The sequence below is a fragment of the Balaenoptera borealis genome, assembly GCF_965194805.1.
Source record: "Balaenoptera borealis genome assembly, chromosome: 10".
Taxonomy (NCBI): domain Eukaryota; kingdom Metazoa; phylum Chordata; class Mammalia; order Artiodactyla; family Balaenopteridae; genus Balaenoptera; species Balaenoptera borealis.
This window is the reverse complement of record NC_138874.1, coordinates 76,878,926-76,903,650: the sequence shown is the minus strand read 5'-3', so window position 1 is coordinate 76,903,650 and position 24,725 is coordinate 76,878,926. Positions and strand designations below refer to the sequence as shown.

The window sequence follows — 24,725 nt, the reverse complement described above, 5'->3', positions numbered from 1 at the left end:
TTGTACATTTTAAACAACTTATTCAATATTTAACCCTACAAATAGTTATTTTCACTAAAACCGAATAAAGTTTTTTCCAAATTGCATTCTTTAGAAAATTAGTCCTATCAAAAGCTTTACAAATAAAAAGAAATTCCATGATCAATTGTGGGAAATCACATTTTATTTTTTTGAGATTCACAACACACACTAGCATATTTAAGGCTCCTATATAAAGGCCTACAGCATAGAAATCTGTTTATATTTATATATACCAGTGTTTCCCAAATCCACTTGTCTATGTAATTCTTTGTGTATGAGACACCCAGTACCATCTTGAGGAGCTAGTGCTCTATGAAGTATATCATGAGAGACCCTGATGATAATAATATATTGAAGGCACAAATTATTACTGTTTGGAATACTGTATGACTTTGGTGAAGTCAAGTTCTCAGAGTACATACTGAGGACACCAACATATCAAGAGTGCCCCCCAGTATGAGGCAGCCAATTCACTGGGGTAGAGATCGCAGCTATAGTCATGATGGGATTGGAAAATGGTACCAATGCTTAGCAGTAACTAGTATCAACAAGGCTTATCAGCATCCATTGTCCCCACTGGGAGAGCTGTGGTAAGGCAAGCCTGGTCTCATTTGCCTTGGCAGGCAGGGAAGAATGTGATAATCACTGAAGGGTAAAATTACTTAATTGTGTATACTCTATAAGTAAAGCATTTTCCTGGGACTCCCAGAAATCAGTGGGTGATATATGGGGAGCCATAGCAATATAAATTATTCCTGTTTGAGATATTATGTTATCTCTGGGCTTGTACATTTTTATTTGTTTCCTCTGGTTTGGTTCTTTAGTGAAAATATGTTACATCTTCGTTGTAAAGCTGTAGAAATAGCAGAATAGGCAGATACTTTAAGAAACCATCTGAATCAGCCCTATGACACGCCCTCCTTGATGTATTCATATTCTTTAAACATGGAGGTGAATATATTAGAGAGAATATACTCTTAAGAATCTGATAGCACAGAATAGAACAGAGGGTAATATTTGAAGGCCATACTCCTAAATGGGTATTTTCTCCAGGTGAACCAACCTCAAGGTGAAAAGCAGCAAGTCATAAAAAATAATGATCAATCGGGAGGAGGGAGGAGGGTTAAATTAGAAGTATGGGATTAACAGATACACACCACTATATATAAAATAGATAAACAGCAAGGATTTACTGTGTGGCATAGGGAACTATATTCAGTATCTTATAATAATCTAAAGTGGAAAAGAGTCAGAAAAAAGTATATGTATGTATAATTGACTCACTTTGCTGTACACCTAAAACTAACAATATTGTAAATCAACTATACTTTAATAAAAAAAAAAAAATGATCAATCTATTAGACCATACTCCCACTAGTTGGTCCATTGAAGATATCTTTTACTCAGTCTCCTCCCTCCAGAGCAAGGGAAGGAAAGATGCTATAAATATTGAAACGTCCAGAGTTTCTGATTTGTTCGAATCCTGGATTACCTCCTTGTCTCTCAAACCACAGCTCCTTTGACCAAATCAAAACAAGGACTCTACTAATACTGTCACCACAGAACATCAGCGGCAAATCACTGCCTGTCAGGTGTCCATAGTTTGGCAAATGCCAGCTTGGTACTGGGCATTGAGTTTCTGTCTATATTCTTTCCTATACACTTTGGGGGTAGGAACATTCCTTTCCTTCCCAGAAGAAGAAACCACTCTGAAAGATGAAAATGCTAGCTCTATCTTCCAAGACTCACTGTATTTCCTAATAACCTCAGCCCTTCTAGATGGTCTTTCATTTCTGGTCCCTCCATCTATCTCAGCCTACTCCCATACCTGCACCCTCTTTTACAGGTAAACACAACCAGGGGTGAATTCAGTCTCCTTCCTTCAGAGAAGCATCTCCCTCACTCTCTATCCTACTCTCATGCAGCCATTCTATCTAAAATTACAATCAGCAAATGACTTAAGTCATCTGTTTATCTTGGACAAGTTCTTTACATTCCTTTTAATGTTACCCAGAATTATATACACATTTAAATATTTCAACCTTTCTGGCTTGTATTCAGCTTTTGGCTTACTATAGAAAACAGATCTTCTCTTTCCGTGTATTTTCTATATTATATTATTATAACTCAGTTTGTAAGGGCAGATTTTTCTCTGGATTTTATGTGTAAAACTATTTAGAATTTTATCTATATTTTCCAGAGATTTACCCATATCATGTAACTTACTATCATCAAAGATTCAATTCTTATAGATATTCAATAAACACACAATGAAAAAGGCCTTGTCTTATCAATGTTCTGCAAAACCTTTGCAACAAAAATACATATTATTTGTACGATCATGGTTAGTTTTGTTTTGGATCCTTGAAATTTGACACTAAGAAAGCTCTTTGCAGGTGTCTGTGATAAAATTCCATTTTCCTTCTACTGTGAAAATATTTTTCCTTTGAAATAAATATTATTTCAATTATTTCAAATACTTCAATTTCCCCATTATCACTTCAATTTTAAATAAGTTTGATGGACTAGATATGAAGCACTTGATCTTTCTTTCTTTTTTTCCTTCTTTACAAAAGAAATTATGTTTCTGCTCATTTTCAAAGAGAGATCTTCAAGATGCTTTCCCCTTGGTGACTGACTGTTTTGGGTATAAATATCTCTTGGCAAATCCCATGCAATTATGTTGTCAGTAAAACAGCTTGTCTGTCAGTACTGCAAGTAAACAGACCAACAGCAGAAAATTTGCAAGCTTGGGAAAGATTTACATTTGTAGAGAAATGAGAATTGTATTCCACTCTTCTCTTCAAAACAAACAAATATGATATTTTTATGGGCCCCAATAGTATACAATACAGTTTTAAAATTCTCTTTGTGATAATCTTATCCTGAGTGATCAGGAGAAAGGAAAGCAAGTGTCAGCCTGCATTTGGAGAAATGTTCAGCAAATTTTATTAGGCTTAAATAACCTTGAAAAAGAAAACAAAGTGGCACTGAAAAATGTCTAGAATTAAATATTAAGTTTTGTTTTTAATGTACAATAATCCAGAAATAACTTTGTATAGGTCAGGAACCCTTGACCGATGAAATGGTTTGACTTCTCTAAATAAGATAGAGCAACTGAGACAATAAAAATTAGATCAACACTCTTTTATTTCTAAATAAAGAAGTAGCCCATCAATGAGCAACATTTCACACAAGCTGATGTAGAATTCTTGAGTGAATCCCCTGTATTAAAATAAAGGGGTGGTTAGGGAATGTGGAAGGCATTTTAAGAGACTTAAGTCCCAGATAGAGAATGAGGCTTATTTAGTGCACATCCTGCTTGTTCAGATGATAGTTTGGGACTCAGTTTGACACCAATGACTTCTTCCATTAAAAAAAAAAAAAAAAAAAAATCCAAGCAAATAAGTCTAAACTGAAATTAGAGCAGCCAAGCTAGAGTCTATGAGGGATTATAACTCTCCATTATCAACCACATCTGTCCTGAGAGAGAAGGCTACATACCACTTGAGCATCCATCTTTGAATCTGGGAATTACAGGGTGAAGGTCCTTAGTAGCAAATCTTTTCTTCCCTTATTGTCCAGAACAGCCAATAGATGGACCATTTTTTCTATTTAAAATGTTTTTAGTGTTCAACACCATCAAAGCATATGGGTAGGCAAAACCAGGTAGATGGTCCAGAAGCCATTTTGCTCATTTAGTTCATTTAGATCAGTCTCATCTTTTAGTCTTTTTCATGTCTTTACCTATCATGGCATCTTCATAACCACCAATATTATCATGTTCCTAAAATTTCTGTAAGCAGATTTCTAAATTTCTAAATGTCATATAATAACAGTGTGGCAAAATAATATTTCTAAATATGCATTGAAGCCCCTCAGGCCCTCGATGATTTTGTATTGTCCCTTGATCCTTCCCTAGACTACTAGAGCACTGAAAATCATTGTCTCAGGAAAGAGAGACACAAATAGAAAAGCAGCTTACCCAAGAAAAGATTTTGATAGTTCACATTGCTATTCCCAAAGAGAACTTAATGCTGAATAAAATTTTAAGTCCCTGAAATGATACATTTATAACTCCCTGAAACAGATAAAATTCTTAGGATAGAGAAACACAAAATGGAAGGAGTAGATACAGAATCATTTTGGACCCCAGAGAAAGAAGGAATCCAGACCCTAATAAAACACTCCAGATAGCTTTAGGGCATCTGAGAATGGAAAGGACTCGTGTTCCCCTTTCCAACGTATTGGGGTTGGCCAAAAAGTTCGTTCAGTTTTTTCCATACGGTGGCTCTAGTAGCTAACTTCATTCGAAAAATTTTTGTTAGAATGTATTGTGACAGCTGCCATATCAGCGTGCATTTAAAAAAAAAAAAATCAAAACTGGTGAATTTTTGTGTAGCCATTGTAATATTGAAGATGGAAGAAAAAAGCAACATTTTCGGCATGTTATGCCTTATTATTTCAAGAAAGGTAAAAATGCACCTGAAACGCAAAAAAAAAAAAGGTTTGTGCAGTGTATAGAGAAGGTTCTGTGACTGATCGAACGTGTCAAAAGTGGTTTGCGAAGTCTCGTGCTGGAGATTTCTCGCTGGATGATGCTCCACGGTCGCGTAGACCAGTTGAAGTGGATAGCAATCAAATTGAGATATTAATTGAGAACAATCAACGTTATACCACGCAGGAGGGCAGCCGACATACTCAAAATATTCAAATCAAGTGTTGGAAAATCATTTACACCAGCTTGGTTATGTTGATCACTTTGATGTTTGGGTTCCACGTAAGTTAAGAGAAAAAACCTTCTTGACCATATTTCCTCATGGGATTCTCTTCTTAAACGTAAGAAAATTTTCTGTTTTTAAAACAAATTGTGACGGGCGATGAAAAGTGGTTACTGTACAATAATGTGGAACAGAAGAGATCATGGGGCAAGCGACGTGAACCACCACCAACCACACCAAAGGCTCATTTTCATCCAAAGAAGGTGAGGTTGTGTATATGGTGGGATTGGAAGGGAGTCCTCTATTATGAGCTCCTTCTGGAAAACCAAACAATTAATTCCAACAAGTGCTGCTCCCAGTGAGACCAACTGAAAGCAACACTGGTTACCATCAGGTAATGCAAGACCACATGTTTCTTTGATGACAAGGCAAAAACTGTTACAGCTTGGCTGGGAAGTTCTGATTCATCCGTCCTACTCACCAGACGTTGCACCTTCAGATTTCCATTTATTTTGGTATTTACAAAAGTCTCTTAATGGAAGAAATTTCAATTCCCTGGAAGACTGTAAAAGGCACCTGGAACAGTTCTTTACTCAAAAAGATAAAATGTTTTGCGAAGATGGAATTACGGAATTGTCTGAAAAATGGCAGAAGGTTGTGGAGCAAAATGGTGAACACATTGTTCAATAAAGTTCTTGGTGAAAATGAAAAATGAGTCTTTTATTTTTCCTTAAAAACTGAAGGAACTTTTTGGCCAACCCAATAGTTTAGAGAAGACAGCAGGACTCCAGGGAAGAAGTGACATCATGTGTGTACCAGCAGATAAACCTAATTCAAGTGTAAAGTAAAGGCAATGGAATAATCCCAACATCCCACCCTGACTGCAGGATTATCTTAATAACAGCAAAACACACAAGAAAATCCACACTCAAAGATCTTACAGTCAAGAGCATTAGAGCATTTACCTATATGAGAAATATAGTTATGTTAATCATATATTGGTGAAATCTTTAACAATCTTCTACGTTTTCATATCAATATTGTATTGTCTAAGAAAACCAATTGCATACCTTACTTATTTATCAGTTAAACAATCAAACAAAAATGCAACAAAAGTGATGATTTCTTGTACCATCATTTATACCTGGCAGTGCCCTTTAAGAATGAACATTGCACAAAAGCTGCCGATGACCTTCTGTGCCTTATAACCTGTGTACATACAGCCCTCTACGGAAAGCTGCTTTCAAGAATTGAAGTCATTCCCAGAACTTTCCACATGCTTTAGGTTGTCAACTAGAACCAGATGGTATAAAATCCTGAGTAATTTATCATAGGTGAATTCTGCTAAACAATTTACCTCAAACACATTACAGATTGTAATTCTAGGCATCTCAAGCAGCAAACTTTAAATGAACATAGGTTCCTATGGTTTTCTGAATGATCTCCAGGATCAGACAACCTAACAGAACTAGTGAGTCAAATAACTTGATCCCATTCAGTTAGGATACATTTCTAGTGATGTAAGGGGACTGCAAGAAGTACAAATAGTCCTGCTGTATAGCAGACCAATGTGTGGTTGCCAAATTTGTATTGCAGTTCTACCATCTATAACTAAACATTAATTCAAAATTTACACATACTTCCATGTTTTCTTCTGTCTAATTTCATAGATTTTATTTTTTTAACATGGAAGCTTGGTCTCAATGGTTACCGGGCAAAATCTGAGTCATAATCATAAATCATATATTTTTTGTAGAACATATACATTTGTGAATATAATATGAATTAAAATATCTATATTAAAGTGAACTTAAATTGCTTACCCAATTATTCACGTATTTCATTCATGGACTTACTGAAACTTTCTATAAGCTTCCTCGTAAAGTCTTCATTTATCATATAGATCTTCTGTATCCTTGTCACTCTCCCTTTTTCCTTTTCCTTCTCTCCTCTCTCACTCTTTTGCTCTCACTCTGTGTGAATCTGTTTCTTTCTGACTAGCTCTGTCTTTTTAACCATTCAAACTCCAGTCGGGTATCAGAGAAAACATGTGAAGAGGGTAGTTTCAAATTTGTACTTTCTTCCCCTGACCAAAAATCATACAAAACATGTTTATGAAAGCACTTTTATTTTATGTCACCAAAGAAATAAAGGTCATCTGAAGTCATTTTTTAGTACTAAACACCTTTAATAAAGCAGCTCGAGGATCATTTGTATGTGTGTATTTGTAACTGAAGTATATTTTTCAACATCTGATACTCACACAACCTGTGTAAGAATCATCTGTTTACTTTTCTAATATACTGATGTCTCAGATGCTCTTGTGGCAAAGGTGCCCCTTTGGGAAGGAGCAGAGGGATCTGAAAGTTTGGTATGCAGCTCAGATGACCTTTATATACACTAACATGTGAGAACTGATGAATCTTTCCTCATGTCTTCTTTTAAATACACACCTTAACAATCACAAGAAACCCTAAAGGTGGAAGATGACATGCTTTTCTAGGCAATCAATTGGTGCAGGGTGTTTTATTAACCTAGAAGGCAAATCTAGAGAGGTTGAGAGAGTCCCCAAGGTCATAGAACTTGAAAATGGTTGAGCAAGAAATTAACCCCAATTCCATCTAATTCCAAAGCTTGTTTCATTCCAGAATCTTGGGTTCCAAACTAAACTAAACTAACTAGTTCTTGGGGACTTAGAACTCTTAAACTTTCAGAATACTCTTATGTTTTTTTTTAATTTTTATTTTTTTAAGTTGAAGGATTTGGATGAAGTTATTATCCCCGGTGCTGTGGAATTTGGACTAAAGTGTAGTCTAGAGAAATTATGACTTGACTGAAGTCACAGAGCTAATGGTGGACCCAGGGAGTACACAGTGTTTGAACTCTTATTTAGTGGTTCTTTCAAACGTATTTTTTATAAGTTGAATAATATAGTTATTTCTCAAGTCTTTGTAAATACTGTACATTCAAAATTTTATGTTCTGGCTCTGGTACCACATATAATTACGAATCCTGCCCCCCCAAATATTATACTATAGTGTGGATTTAAAAAAGAAAAACAAAACAGAAACTACATGTAGAGAATACAAAGTAGGCAACCAGAAGTCATCTATATTCCTTACCTTTACTATCACTGTGACAGTAGCAATACCAGGTGGCATTGTTCCATAAATATCAAAGGCCTCCACTAGAAAAGTGATACTTGCTTCCTGGTCTGGAAATGCCTCATAGTCCAAACTCCTTAAAAGGGAGAGTTCTCCTGTAAATGGATGTAGTGCAAAAAAGTGCTTCACTTCCGGACTTCTTATCCGATAAGATACATTTGCTCCGAGGTCAACATCTTTGGCCTGTAACAAATTAAGAAGAAGAATGGTTATATCACTGCCATTGCCAAAATAAAGAAGTGCAAGACTGATGGAAGTCATGTGTCAGTACCTAGAATAGCATGAAATGAATGATGATCAAAAGGCATGTTTCAGAGAGAAACATTTTTTAAAGTAATTTACCAGATAGAGGGAGAGGGAGAGAAAGACAGAGACCAAGTCAGAGACAGAGACCCATGAGGTTTTGTCATTGTTGATCTCGTTACTGTATCTATTTTATTTGAAGAAATCACTAATTAAAAGGATCATACCACAGTAAAGAAATAAATATTGTCATAAATGATTGCTTATTATTTCCTGATGATTGTATAACCATGAAAAATAATACCTTAAATAAAAATAAATATTAGTGTGTGCTTTCCACAAACATAACAGGTTATTAAAGGGCTATATGAAAACTAAGGAAATATGTCTTCTCACAAAGATCCTATAATACATTTCTAGAGAACACTCTATTATACCTCCCTTCTTTTAACTAATACTTATTGAGTGTGCACAAGGTGCTATAGAGATACACAAGATGAATAAAAACAAGATACCTACCCTCCAGATTACTGTCTCAAAGAAGAAATAAGACAGAAATACCAAAATAAAAGGGATACATGGATAGACCTAGAGACTGTCATACTGAATAAAGTAAATCAGAGCGAGAAAGACAAGTATCATATGATATCACTTATATGTGGAATCTAAAAAAATGGTACAAATGAACTTATTTACAAAACAGAAATAGAGTCACAGATGTAGAAAACAAACTTATGGTTACCAGGGGGGAAAGGCTGGGGAGGGATAGATTGGGAGATTGGGATTGACATATACACACTACTATATATAAAATAGATAACTAATAAGGACCTACTGTACAGCACAGGTCTCTATTCAATACTCTGTAATGACCTATATGGGAAAAGAATCTAAAAAAGAGTGGATATATGTATATGTATGACTGATTCCCTTTGCTGTACAGCAGAATCTAACAGAACATTGTAAATCAACTATACTCCAATAAAAATTTTTTTAAAATTCTCATTTCCAAAAATAATGTTTCCCAATCATTAAAGCAAAACAAAAAACAAACAAAAAACAGCTGAAAAAACAGGTTTCAATGGGAAGTCTTATAGATGACTCTTTCATTCAGTAGTAGAGACTGGCAAAGGCAACTCTGGTAGAGGAAATGGGATGCAGCAAGGATAGAGTGGGGAAGGTCAGGGTTTGTTAAAAAATGCATGCAGTAAAGCAAACATCTTTGTGAATGTCAGTCTTGGCCCCCTCCAAACAGTTATCAACATCACAATGGGAAAGATACTGTTAAAGCACAGATTTTATGATGTCACCTTCCTGCCTAAAAATTCTTCTTGTTTTCCATTTCATTTTGGATCAACTCCAATCTCCTTAGCATGGTGAGAAGGACACATATATTTTCCAGCCCTTTAGCTCCTCACTCTCTCCTCTCCTCCAGGATTTTGAGCAGGTTCTTCCGATGCCTTGAATATTCTTTCTTCCCCTTGAATAACTCTTATTTGCCCCTCAGTTCACAATTTAGAAATAAACTTTCTCCAGGAAACATTCTCTTTGTTCTCAAGATTAGGTTAAAGAGCTCCACCTGTGATCTCCCAGGTTCCTTGCATTGAGGACCTCTATATTAATTACCAGTTACTTGTCTGTTTGCTACACCAGACTGAAAATTTGATGAAGGCAGGAAATCTGTCTTGTTCATGTTTGAATCCCCAGAGTCTAGCAGGGGACTTGGCATGCAGTAAGCACTGAAAATATGCTTGTTGAATAAAGGAATGAGTGAATGAATAGATGAATAGAAGAATAAATGGAGAAATAATGGCCCTCTCCTTGGTCAGCGTCTGCCTTTTTTAGATGTATTAATGTTTACTGACTAAGTAAACACATATTGAGTTAAATTATGGAAGAAACACAAGTTCTTGAAATGCATGCTAACAAAATTCAAGTTGTAGATTGCAGGTTGAGAAAGGACTACATTTTTTTCTTACAAAATACACTTCATAGACCACCTATGTCAGAATTAAAGAGGTTGTGCTTAAAATGCAGATCTCCAGGCCAATCTAACCTACTGAATCAGAATGTCCAGAGTTTCTGGTAATAATTTATTTGAGGACTGAAAAAAAGAGGCTTAGCTGTGAAGACACTAATAAAAAGGAGAGTCAGACTTCTGGAAGTATGCCAGTTGTGTACGGAAAGTGAAGAAGATATTACAAAATAATAGGTACAGCAATATCCTATTTCTGTAAAATATGAGGCAATTCTATACATATATATATATGCATATGAATATATATATATATGTACACACCTGCATTACATGTATATTTATATATATATAGGTAAATAGTTATTTGATATTTGTGTGAGCACAAACATAAATGTAACAGAATACACATAAAATTTAATACTGAGTAACTTTGGAGGTACAAGGTGAGAGACTATTAAGCTTTTTTTTTAAATAGTCTCGTATTGTCAATTGTTGCAATAAATATTTAGCATTACTTTTGTAAATTAAAAAGAAATCTGTTAAGAAGTGTTAATCAATTTCTCACAAAGGCAACATTTCTCCTGTTAAATTTTGGTATATCTCTAAAATAGGGTTGTTAGATAAAGCACAATATGTAATATTTGAGAGATGCTTATATTCAAATTTACTCGTTTATCTGAAATTGAATTTGACTGTATGTGCTTTTTTTTTTTTTTTTTTTTAATTTACTAAGGCTGGCAGCCCTACTTCAGCCTTACAGAATGTCAAATCTTATACAGAATTCATGAAATAATTGCTTCTTCCACACACCTCTATTTGAAGGAAAGTGGTCCCGGCTGGCAGATTCTCTTCAACGATGACAGTATATGTTGAATTGGTGAACACAGGACTATTATCATCAATATCCAAAACCTTGATGGCCAGTGTTAGAGTTGAATGACGAGGGTGTACCGCTCCATCAGTTGCCACAACAACAAGTTCATAGTAGTCCCTCACTTCTCTGTTAAGCTTCACTGCTGTGTAAATGCTCCCATTGGATGTGATACGAAAAAGATTATTGAAGTTACCCAAACTGTAGTGTACTTGGCCATTTATTCCAGCATCAGGGTCTGTTGCCTAAATAAAATTAAAAACAAAGGAATTCACATAGTACTCTTTGTTATGATTTTTTCACATTACATTTTGTAATGTTGCCCTGCCAGAAGGGGATAGTTAAAGAATTATGGCATATTTCTAACCAAATATTTTTTTCTCTAGGGAGAAAATTAAAAAGATAATGACAATGTAGTACAAAAGTCTAGAACATGAAAAGAAATACACTATAGTTTAATTGATAGTCTTCATTCAAAATGAACATAACATAATTTGATATCAGTAGAAATAACAATATTATGACAGAAAATTCACATTTCAAAAATACTGAATTTTTCCTGTATTATCATTTCTTTAATAGATTTTGAATTCTAAAATTTAAAAAAAACACTTAGTTTTTAATTAAACATAACTGACAACTAACTTAAGATTTTACAGCTTTTTAAATTCAAGCACTATATGTGTATATATATGTATATATATATATATGTATAAGCACCATATATATATATGTATAAGCACCATATATATATATAACTGCATTTAATCTGTCTGATGTTCTTATGAATAAATATCATTGGTCCCATTCTACAAATAAGAAAGCTGTAGCTTATGTAGTTTAATTATCTTGCTTAGGATTACACAAGAAATAAATATCTCAGTGCCCCAGTTCTTAGTATAATGTCTTGCATATAAAACTACTTAATAAATATTTGTGGAATTAATGAATGTTAGAATAAATTAATGCAAGGAACTGAGATTTAAAACTAAACATGTTCCAAAACCCAAATGGAAGTGAAAGTATAGTAACTGTAAAGCAACTGAAAGGGCTCTTCTTTAATATTAGAATACAATCTCCAAATGATAACAGAATTGTTGATGCTATAATAAACCTATTGTAACTGAAAATTTTATGTAATATTAAATCAGTTTGCATCAAATAAAATGGGTAAATTTTGAGTGACTATTCTTCTGATGGAGTGTTATGAGAATTAGAGTGTTATGAGAATTAAAATAATCTAAAACTCAATTAATTGGAATATAAATTATGACATTTCATTATCAAATACGGTGCATTTTGTGCTAAACAGTTCTATGTTATTGTTTCTCAAAGAAATTGGAATGAATCTTAGCATCTATAAAATGTTACATAATTATGCCCCAAACTTCACTAAGGAAAGGAAGGAAAACAAGACACTTGGCTGCATTATGAGCCAGGGACACAATAATCACTTAATATCTACAAAGCCTGGGATGCAATATGATGTATTTTGAACAGCACACGAGCAGATGTATATCCACCTTTACAAACACTGGGGAAGCATGTGGGGTGGGTGTGCTGAACACTTGTGCCTTGTTTGAAACGATAAAGCCCAAGATGTACATAACTGTGCTCCTTCTGACTGTCATAATGCGAGACATTCCAGCAGGATTTGTCCCTTTTATTCATCAAAACACAAAATGCCCCTGGGAGGGCATTACCTCTGGAGTTTTAAGCCTGAGAAAAGATAGAAGAGTAATTGCAAGAATGTCTGAAGAGGACAAAAATACTGTAAAAGAGTTGAAGAGTTGCCATAGACATATTTTCTTCTACTTTTACATTTTTCCTAGAATTTGTCTCACAGATTATTGACATATTAGTCAAGCTGGTCATCTTAGTGGAAAAAACAAACAACAATATTGCCACATCCCTTACAAAAAAAAACCAACCAATCAAACAAAAAATGTAATTTTTTGTCTTAAATCACTGCTTAAGTAAATAGAAAAATACAAACCAATAATGTAAGTAGGTCTTATTTCATTAAACCAACACTCTTAAAAATTTCAGGGACTTTTTCTGTCTGTGGGTATTTTTATGTAATCCATAATTTAAATGATTCTTGCTCAAGATATATTCTTATTTATCCCATATTGGAAGATTTATTATGATAGAATGATTTAATTTGATTAATATGGCTGTGTATGTATATGTGTGGGGGGGAGGGGGATGTTAGGTATGTATCGTACTATGTACATCCAGCTACTTAACTAATATCTCTACTAGGACACCTTATGCATGTTATATGAGTTTTCTATTGTTGCCATATCAAATTACCACAAATTTAGTTGTTTACACATTGCGAGTTTATTATTTTATAGTTCTATAAATCAGAAGTTCAACATGGGTCTCACCTGGCTAAAACCAAGGTATGCATAGGTCTGTATTCCTTTCTGGAGGCTGTTGGAAAAGATACATTTCTTTGCCCATTCCAGTTATTGACAGAATACAGTTCCTTGAGGTTGTAGGACTGAGATCCCCACTCCCTTTTTACTTGTCATGTAAGCACAATTCCCAGCTTCTAAAGGCCACCCACATACCTTTTCTCTTGGCTCATAGCACACTTCTTCCATTTTCAAAGCTAGCAATGGTCGGTCAAGTCCCTCTCACACTTTCTGAATCTCTCCTTCTTCTATCTCATCTCTCTGATCCACTCTTCTATCATCCTCTTCCACTATTAAGGGCTTAGATGGCTACAATGTGCCCACCTGGACAATCCAGGGTAATCCTCCCATCTCAAGGTTCTTAACCTTATCACATCTACAAAGTTAATTTTGTTATGTAAGGTAACATATTCACACATGGGATGTATTTGCGGGATCACAGTTCTGTCTACCATAGAATCAGAAGCTTAACATGTTTCTAATTGAAGTTTTGATTATTTCTGTGTCCAAATCTTTGTCATCTCCAATTCCCCTATTTCGCTAAATGGTTCTTCCACTGACCAACAGATTACATAAAAAATAAAGAAGATGTTCCTGAGATCTACTTCTTCTACCTTCTCAATTATTTATTTATTCAATAATTTCAGAAAAGCTTATTCTCAATTATTTATTTATTCAATAATTTCAGAAAAGCTTATTTAATACTATGTATGAGGCTCAGCTCCAAGCTGTGAGATACATTGGTATATTAGGTAACAAGGTCCAAGATATGGCATTTACAGAAAAATCCCTATTCCATTTATAATACATTGTTTCCAATGTATGCAATATCTCAATCCTAACCACCTTGGCCCAAGCCACCATCAACTGTGGCTTAGATTGCTAGATTATGTCTTTATTTTCTTTTCAGTTATTTCCTTTCAGAGAGATCTTTTATAATAGATAAATGACATCATTCCTCTTAATATCCTTCAGTGATTTCCACTGCCTTCAGCACCATTCAAAGGTTTACCATAACCAAGAGTTCTCCTACTAAATGTTACTTTCACTGTGTTCTGAAATAATGCAAATCTCTCCAACCTCCAAATTTCTCCAAAGCCTCTGCCTAGAGGGCTTCCGCTATTATTCGCTAGGCTAATACCCATTCATCTTTCAAATGTCCATTTAAACATCACTTCCTCAAAGCAGTCTTCTCTGACTCCTGAAGTGTAAATGAGACCCTCCTGTTATACATGGCAAGAACTCCATATACCTGTAATTCATATCACTTTTACTAGATTTAAATTATAGGTTTATTAATGTGATTATTTGTGTAACACTTGTCTCCCTTCTTACAAGTGGGAAGACTGTGATCATCTTGGTGGAACTACTGAATCCAGGTCTATACTGAAAAATATCATTTTTATAAAGTACAAAGTAGTATTTTGTTATGACCTAGATAAGAGTATGATAATAAGTAAATATCTCTGTATTTTTAATATTTTGTAGAGTAACAAAGAGGGACTATGTAGGTTAAGATGGCAAATGACCTTGATATATAAAAAGAAATTGCTACCTTATAGAAGTGCTGTTTAGTTTCAGTGTTTCCACTATATATATTTTTCGATATCATTAACATTGGTATGTCACTTGTTCCCTCTAGGTCTCAGATATCTCAACTATAAAATAAAAGATGCGAAGTGGAATAGCAGTTTTGAATCTCTTTTCCTACCATTATACATGTCAGAGATGAAATTCACAAACATGGCACAGATCATCAATTATAACATGAATAAGAAGATAGCTGTTGCATAATTCTCTGCAATCTAGTTGCAAAGCCATTATTCTGTTCCACTGAACAAAACATATAAAAATTTAAGTGAATCAGCATTGTTATAGATGATATACGCCAATAACTAGTATTAGAACAATGCAAATGTAGTACCTACGTTGGTAACAAATGACTTGGAAAAGACCTCACATTTGGTCAGAACAACCCATGTTTGCAAACTACTGGGCTAGAGGATTGTTAAAGGAAACTTGCTCTAACAGGACATTAAGATATAAAAACAAATTTAATTTCAGAATGAGTCACCTACAGTGCTTGCATCATGTTGGTATTTCCCAAACTGCTGCATTAATCATGTTTTCCCTTGTGAGCTTCCCAATACACAGTAGCTCAGATAAGTGTTGCATTAAAAGATACTCTTTCACTGAGGATTGTTGAATGGGAACTTCCCCTCTCCAGGCTTCAACTTGCCAAGAGGAAGGACATTTTAGCAAGAAAACTGCTCTCTCTGCTCCCTCCCTCACTCATGAGTGGTGAATTTGATAGAAAGAAATGGGTAAACACACTGCCTCCTTTAACATCTGATGTTTATAAGGATGTCATATGATTTGCTGGTTTTGCTACATGAGCTCTTTCCCTATGAATAAGACCTACAATTTCAGTTCTGCCTGAGGCTGTGTAGGTAAGTTTAATCATGGGGTAGCATTTACCAACCCATTTGTCTCTCATTACTAAACCTCCTTCCTTTCAATATCAGTTTCACCTATTTGCCAGAATTTCATGTCTCTCACTGAATTGGTTTGAACCTGGGCAAGGTATAGGATATTAGTTACTGATAGTCCCAAACCCCAGGGGTGTTTATACCTCAGTTCCCAAACAAATTTAGTCATAGACTCTTTTTCATTGTTGTTTGTTTAGCAAAATATTTACTAATATCTTGAGGGACATACAGTTTTTTAAATACTGTTATAATTCAATGAGCAACACTGGGAATAAGGCCTTCTTTTAATAATCTGTCCATGATATTTTCACACAATATTTCCACTTGATACTTTTTGTTCCCCATGACCCATCACTTGAAACTAACTACCTTAAGTTAATAGAATCAATGGTGCCTACTCTCAAACATGTCAGGGTCCTTAACAGAGTCTACAGTAAAATAATAAATGGCAGAGAAAAGATAATCAGAAAAATATATGCTTTCAAGAGGTCCAATGAGAAATTTTTTTTTTTTAAACAATGGCTTAAATTGATAGAAAAGGCCATGGAGGGAGAAGTAAACATTGAATTTTAGTCATGGTTTTGATAAACTAACTTTAGGTGCTACATTTCATGGAATGTTAGTTAACGTCTCTTATGATGCCAGGAAAAAGTGAGGGGAGACGGAGAGAGAAGGGGAGGTCTCTGTTCAAATAAATAAATTTGGGAAATTGGGATTAAAGAAAATTTAAAATTTTTCATTACTTCAGAACTTTTCAAGTGTCATTAATATTTTAATGAACAAGGCAAAGTTCTCAAGGGGAGTAATGTATGCACCAAATTTAAAAACCCTGAGTAATAGAAATCCTTTCAACTGAACTATAGACAGAAGTCCAAACTCCTATGCATGAATTAATTCCAACCTACATTTCCAGCATTCTCTTACTATTCACTGTCCTGTATAAACACTCTGCTCAAGTCTAAGCAATTTTCTACATTTCCTTAGGACTCAGCATACACTTTTTGACATTTTCTTCAAGCCTTGCATTGGTGATTCCTTATTCACCTCTGAAATTCCAATCCTTCATCCAGTCTTCAAATCCCAACCCCAATTCAATCTCTCCTAGGAAAATGTCTAGCATTTAGAGATAGATCATTTTATAAATTAGAATTTTAGGCTTGACAAATGCTTTGTAACATTATTTTTTTTTTTTTGGCCGCACCACGCGGCGTGCGGGATCTTCCCCGCCCAGGGATCCCGTGCCCCCTACACTGGAAGCGTGGAGTCTTAACCACTGGACCACCAGGGAAGCCCGCATTACTTTTTATTTACACCTTTTCCCCACAGCCATAAGTCCTTTGAGAATAGAAGCATATCTCATAACTCTTCATTTATTGAATTTTTCAAATGTACAGCAATCTTTATCATACAGTGGGATTATTTGTTGAGAGAAAATATCCAAACACATATTCAACAAGGGGACTAAAAATAAATATTAGATGGGGCATTTTTATTAATAGGGTTTCATAATTTTAAGTCAGCTTAAGTATAAAGTGTAAATAATATATTCAAAGTCAAGTACACACACACACACACACACACACACACACACACACACACACACACGTTTTGACCCGATTAACTACAACTTAATTCACTGAATGTCTAGCTTCCATGAAAGGAGGTATATTTGATGCTCATGGAATAAAAGACTAACATTCTATAAGAAAGTGCTCTAAAAAATTTAAGGTAACTCAGACACACATCTAATAGAGACAAAGGAACTAGAATGTTTGTAAAATGCAGGATTATTTGCTTCCTTTTCTGTCTCCTAATTAATTGAGGGACATAAATAAGGTCATGTAAGTTAAGTGATATGGGCTGGCTAAGCAAGGTAGTTTCATTTACTTAGTATTATAGATGAGTATGTACATGTTAGAAAAGATAACCAAACATAAAATTCCTTATTATCAGCAATACTGTCAAAAAGTTTGCACTGATGTTTAATATCTAACCAAGGAGCTCAGTGTGTGATGCTGTAATGAAAACATTTATCTTCCTAGAAATCAATTAAAAGTTAATTAAAATTGTTAATAAGAAAAATCACACATCTCTTCTCCCCTTGTACTACATCAAAGCGAAAAACAGTAATAGCTGCAACTTTATAATCATCTGTCCATGGTTAACGCATTTGTAATATACACCTTACCATGGGGCCTGACTTGTGGCTACTTATTTGTGAATGAGTATTGTTGGGAAATTGGCTAATAGTCTGTAGTCAAATAAAGACCTCACTGGACAAAACTTTGAATATTTGCTAGAAAAACTTCTGGAAAATCTTAATCACTAAAATCAAAGTTAGAATACATTACAGACAACCAAATAATTATTACTTAATAAAGACAACAGATCATGTATAAGGGCATTTATTGACTATTCCTTGAGCACCATTTTATAGCATATCACTTGAAAAGGAAGCAGGGAAAAATATTTCTTACACATTATATTTACCCCTTTTGTTCCCTCATTAATTTTTAGAGTGGTCTACTATACATGCTTTCCCATCAATAAACGTTGGAAGCCCATTACTGGGATACCTACACTGGGGGTTACAAATTCTATAGAGATTTAAAAGTATGTCTTTATAGGTGGAATATACTGGGATAAGACCTCAAAGGAGAGTCTGATGTCGGCACCCCTTCCGTTGAGAAGTCTCTGGGTAGATTACTTATTATTTTTTCAATGATTAATTCTAATTTAAAATATGTTTTATACTCATATCCATTCAGATTATCTAGATATAAAATAACTTCTGTTTATTCTCACAAAAATCAGGTCTATGCAAAGAACTTTGAGGACAAACAGAAAGTACAGCTATTAGAAAGGTGTGAACTACCATATAGCACCTAATTAGCCCAGTATGAAGCTGAGAGGGAGCTTAGCTCCCTTAGTTTTTGCTTGTCCTTCACAGCAATTTTTGAGGCTGTGCACTCCTTTCTCACCTTGAAGCGGGAACCATAAAAGGTGTTGAGCAGGGAGGTCAGAGGGAGAGGTTGGGAAGTGCATCCCTAATGACATTACTAGTAGAAGTACATTTTTAAAATTACCTGCCAACTTCAAAAAGGCATAAAATAGTTGTCATCTTTATTTCTTTAAAGAAGCTGAGCTATTTCAAGGGCTGTGATTATCAGTGTAAAAGGGGAGAAGCAATTTAGTGACCCTTGATGCTGGTAAATGTTTCCTCTCTCCACACCTATTCATTACTGAACAATGGCAAACAGACTTACTGGCTAGAAGGTAACAAGTGTATTTGAGTTCAAATCACTAAAAACATAATGAGAGTAAATAGTTTTTTAAATCAAATATTGGAACTCTCAAATATTTAATCCCTAGGAATCTAGAAAACCCATATATAAATTAGAGATTCCTTAAGGGCTTAAGCTCTAGGTTAAAAGACCAGCTCTTTCCCACACTAACTCTATGGCCTTGGGTGAGTTAGTCACTCTAAGCGTCCATCCTTCATTTGTAAAATGATGATGATAGTAAGTATTTATCTCACTACCTACTATGAGGATTGAACACACTTAGCAGCATGCTTAGAGCATATTAAGTAATCAATTAAAAATTAGGTAAGTTTATTGTTATTGAGGTTTTCAACATCTACTTAGAAACTATTAAAGAAAGCTCAATTCTGTCCTAAAGTTCTTAAAAATATTTTTTTGAAGAATAAATCAGTCTATTTTTATTTGGTTTATTTATACACTTCATTTTCCTTAGGATCACATTTAACCTGGTATAGTGAGTCCATTAGGTTCCATTAACTTTATTTTTATCAAGATGTTCTGAGAATTTGGGTGTCTTAAAGAATTCATATGTGAAAGATCATAAAACCTGTTCATATGTGGTTTTAGTGTAACAAATAAAAATATAAGGAAAACTTGTATGACCAGTTGATATGTAACAAAAAGGAAAGAGCACTTTAGTTATTACAAGAAACAATAATGAAGATTTAAGGTCTTTGAGGCATGAATTCAGGTAGTATTAGACACATTATAGAGAAATTTATATGAAAAAGTATGTCTGATGATTTTATGGACATTGTCACATTTTGAGAAATGTTTGTTATGTCTGGCCTAAGAAAAATATTGAATTTTTAAAAATCAAAATGTATTCCATTTGAAAGAAGAAGAAAAGGTAACTTCCAGTTACATTTTAAAGTAACTTTATCATAGGTTGGGAAACAAATGTGTGACAACAGATGAGTAGTCTTGACCTGATCATAAATTGTGAGGCTCTTAAAATCATTATAGTGAGAGCTAAAAGGGGTATAAGAGCTATTTTACACTAAACGTTTCTTTACTTGTCATAACTACTGCAGGCCATCCTTCCAAATCTGAAAAGATAACTTCTACCCAGAGAACTCAGTAAATAGTATTACCCCACAGAAAAGGTTTGACAGCTGCCCATATTTTTCTCCAAAGCTATGTCTTTTTTTTAGTGTTCTTAAATTCTTTCTATTCTACCATGGAGCAAACCTCTATTAAACTGTCTTTAAGGGCTTGGATGTTTCTCTAGGATGCTTTCCCCAAGTCAAGACAGCTGTCCTTCCACTGAGACTCCCTGTCATTTTGTTTTTATTTAGCTTTATAACATAATGTAGTTGCCTGCTTACCTGCTTGGCTCCTATACTATCCTTCCTGCAAACTGAGGACAAAAAATAATGCATTGCTCATAGCTGAATTTCTAATACCTTTTCTTCATTAATGTTCAGTGAATATTTGCTGAATCAATGTTGCAATAAGGACTGCCTTTTATGAAGCAGTAGGTGCCTTAAATGAAAGTTTGCTTGAATTGACGAATAGTCAAAGCAATTACTTCTAGTTACACAATAAACTACATTTTATTCTAACATTCAAGTCTCTACATGATCTTTTTCAAACCTATCCTTATGCACTTACATCTCATAACTAACTCTTTGACATAAACTCTATGTTTTAGTGAAAAGAGTTTATTTATTATATCAGTGAGCTTTCAAACAACTCCAAAATCGCAGTGGTTTGCTGTCACTGATGTTTATTTCTCTCCCGTGCAGTAACCCATTGTGGATTCCCTGCAGCTCTACCCTGTATTGTCTTTAGTCCAGGAAGGAGTCTGAAGGGGCAGGCTCTATTGGAACATGGCATTCATGTGACCAAGGGAATAAAAGAACGAGATTACCAAGCCAGAGTTCTTAAAGCTTCTGCTTGGAAGTGGAACGTTTCACCTACAAATCTTACATCACCATAGCTGATGTCATAAGGTGGGGAAGTAGCATCCTCTCACAGTGTGGGACAGCAAAAAATTGGAAACAATAATACAGTCTACCACCCTCACTGTCCTTCAGATGCACCAAGATCTCTCTTACCTCTTCCCTGCTAGCCTTCTGTTTTTAAATCCTATCTAATTCTTCAAAACTTGCCTCCAGTTTCACTCATCTTCTTTCTGGGAGACCTCTTCTTTCCATCCAGCCTTCTGATCCTTCTTGCACTTGGCACAAACCACTTTCTGTATTTTTATGTTGTGCAATTAAGTATTAGGCCTAAAAGTCAGAGCTCATACATACATTACATAATGGGAGAAACCATCAGGGAAAAAAATCTGTGAAATGTTTGGCAACAGAAGGTACAACGTATGAGAAGTGCGAAGATGGTACAAGGATGGAAATAAGGAAGGGAAGTAAAAGCTATAGACAGCAAGCAAATGGAAATAAAGTACCTTCCTTGATCTGGGTTATATTTAAAGAAATAAAATAAGTGTCAAATTAAGCAAGCCAGTTTAGGCGGTTACAACGTAGCCTATAGTTCTCTTAATGACAGAATATAAATTAACCCCAAGTGACTGAAAAAGTAAGCATTAGGAAGAAGCCATGCAGCCCTGTACTAAAAATTTTTACATACTCATTCATCATATAATGGTAAACACTCAGAAATTAGGACCTTGATGTTTTAGGAAAAGAGTTGTCAGGTTCATATTTGCACAACAAACAAACAAATGTTTCATGTTCATTAATGTCTTTATATAGTTTTACAGTGAGGTTGTCTTTTCCCTTTCTCTAATACTCCCTATAGTATTCAATACCAGAAGGGCATGAGAAAATATGGGACAACCCATCCCATGATTTTCTTTTTTTCTACTATTGCTTTACATTTGATATATTTGCACTGTGGGTTTGGCGTATATAGTATCATTTTGTTGATGGTGTAAGGTCATAAAATAAAATTATATTTTATTTTTACTCCCTTCTTCCTACCTTACTTCTCCAACATCTTCAGTCCCATCTCTTTTCTATGGACAAACATGTTCTAGGCCTTAAATCTAAGTGCATTTTGCCAAACTAACCATGCTGTCTCATGCCTGTTTTATTCTAGCTTGAAGTCCTCCCCCTACTTCACAAACTGATTATTCTTCAGCCCATATGTCACTTGTCTCAGAAACATCTAAGTTAAAAGTCTTATCTCTATGTTCCTTAAGCTCATTGTATACTCCTTTACCAAAGGTCTTATTACTTTCATTATAGTCCCCACAAAATTAAGTTTCTTAAGAGCAGGCTGGCTTGTTCATATCTGAACCAAGCCTGTTCTTCGCATTGACAGGCAGCAGATAAAAGTTTTCTGCAAACATTTCATCTGAAGCTATTTCCATGATGCAGTTACATATCCTTCCTACCCCAAATACCCAATCACATGAAGAAAATAAAATATCATTTAGTATGTATAATTCTTTTAAAAAGCTAATATTTTTTCTTTTTATTAGATGAGATGTAACACATGTTTTCCATTTTAGAGGAGAATTCAGTGAGCAATCATATCAATAATTGTTTATTCCTGAATTTTGTCCTTATGCTATTGTTTTACTGCTTTCTTTTATTTCATTTTAAGTCAGCTAAAATCCTATAAGAAAATCTATTTGTAGTTCAGTTTGCAAATAAGTGTTGTAAGTATATCTTCAATTTTTTGTGGAATTAAATACAGTAGTTTTATTTTTCAATACTCTATTCCAGGGTTGCTCCAACTTTTTTCATTATACCCCCTTTCAATAGGCTTTCTAGACATTTTTTCTTCCTAATTGCACCTCTATGAAATTTTATTACCACAGATTTGTTGCATATCTGTTTATGTATATGTTTATTTGTGTTTTATATATATAAAGAGTATATATTTTTTGCCTTTCAAAAACTGACCTTTTCCATTTTGGGGGTGATATGTCCCTGTTAAGAATGAATGCTCTAGTCAAAAGAAAGCCTTCTGTAACTTCCTACTATAAATAAACATTTTAATGTAAGCATTGTTCCTTCAACACTCATTACAATAGCATCACTTTCAAAATACATGCCCAAACTATTATGTAAGGTAACTATTTCAGGGCACCTCTGGAGCTGCAGTCAACAGTCATCAGTTTTTAAGTATGAAGTAAGAGAAAACTACCATCATCATAGATGACATTTTATGTAATAATCTGCTTGGCTCAGGTGTTTCTTTTATATTTGTGCTTACCTTGTCTGTCAAGTTCTGACACTAAGTATTGTTTTCTGTTTTTTTGTATTTTAAACAGTTTCCTCTATGCTTATTAAAGATGTAATATTTGTTTATCTGATGTCTTTATGATCCTCTCTGCTAATCTCAAGTTTTAATTTTATTTTTATCCAGTATTTTTTGTATTAAATATAAATATTCCCATATATTTCTCTAAAGAGACAAGAATGATCTATGCCCTAAGTATTGTCCTTCTATCTATCACAGAACTTTTGCTATTATAGCTCTCACAAATGATTTGCTTGTATCAGTGGCAGAAGAAAATCATAACTGGAAAGTGGAAAAAATGTGACAGCCAGGTTGGATTCTCTATGAAATTCTCCATAATTGCATTTTCTGCAGAATATCCAAATATTAGATTATCAGATACATATCTAAGACAAAAGAAATGAAAAGGCCTTTGGCCAATATGATATCTATTTAAAGAGAGAAAAATATCTCCTATGAATAATGCTTTTTGCTTGATATAAGCACACATTGTTTCCCAAATGACAACCATAAAATTAAAAGGACTTTCTCCATTTTATACATATCATCACAATCTGATCATAGTCACCTTCCCTGATATATTCACTGGGGTAGAGCAGGATACAGATTCTGAACTCTCGGTTTTATTTTATCATCCATCATCCCTGGAGGTAAGCTTAAAATTTAGCAATTTTTAGTTATGTTCCATTTTCCCAATCTGGGATGTCACCAAATTGGTTGACTTGGAAATGTATGTTTTATATTCATTCCTGTGCCAACAATGCACTGAAGTAACAGAAGATTACATTTTCTATGGTTTTGTCTAACATATTCATTTAAATGAGTGGAATGGAATTAATTGGAAGGAATAACTTATCTTTTCATATTTACTCCCTAGGTCTGCATTCATGGGCAGGGGAAAAGAGCTAAGATGTACAAAATGTAGAACTGCCTTTTGAATCAGAAATTTTAAATTCTGCTTGCTATTCCTTTTCTAGCTGCTTTCCTTCCAATATACTTTCAGAGCACATCTCTATGTGCCACTGACTGTGTAAACAGTTGGTAACTATTTTAGAATGATTACTATGCGGCAGGCATTCTGCAAGGTGCTTTTTGTTTGTTTCCTTAAATTCTGGTGTAAAATGCTACTGCTGCTCACCTTAATATTAGAAATATGCATAGTTTTTTAAGTTATAGATTTATAAAAGACCCAGGTATCTTATCAACATTCTTAAGCTTTTCTGATTAAATGAGAGAAAATAAGCCCAACTGGAGATAAAAAAAAAAAAAAAAAAAAA

At 34.4% G+C, this 24,725-nt stretch overlaps 1 protein-coding gene across 7 annotated transcripts in view; it reads right to left on the bottom strand.

The window, feature by feature from the left end:
- The window catches only part of PCDH15 (protocadherin related 15), a 751,961-nt gene that overhangs the window by 168,659 nt on the left and 558,577 nt on the right, over nucleotides 1-24,725 (bottom strand). For all 7 annotated transcript variants that reach the window (XR_014230935.1, XM_082339387.1, XM_082339383.1 and 4 more), the window contains 2 exons: nucleotides 10,938-11,243; nucleotides 7,865-8,089 (listed from right to left, as the gene is read on the bottom strand). Coding sequence is in view for 6 of the 7 variants with exons in the window: in XM_082339387.1 (XP_082195513.1) it covers nucleotides 7,865-8,089; nucleotides 10,938-11,243 (531 nt within the window). In the remaining variant the exon portion in view is untranslated. The remainder of the gene's footprint in view (nucleotides 1-7,864; nucleotides 8,090-10,937; nucleotides 11,244-24,725) is intronic.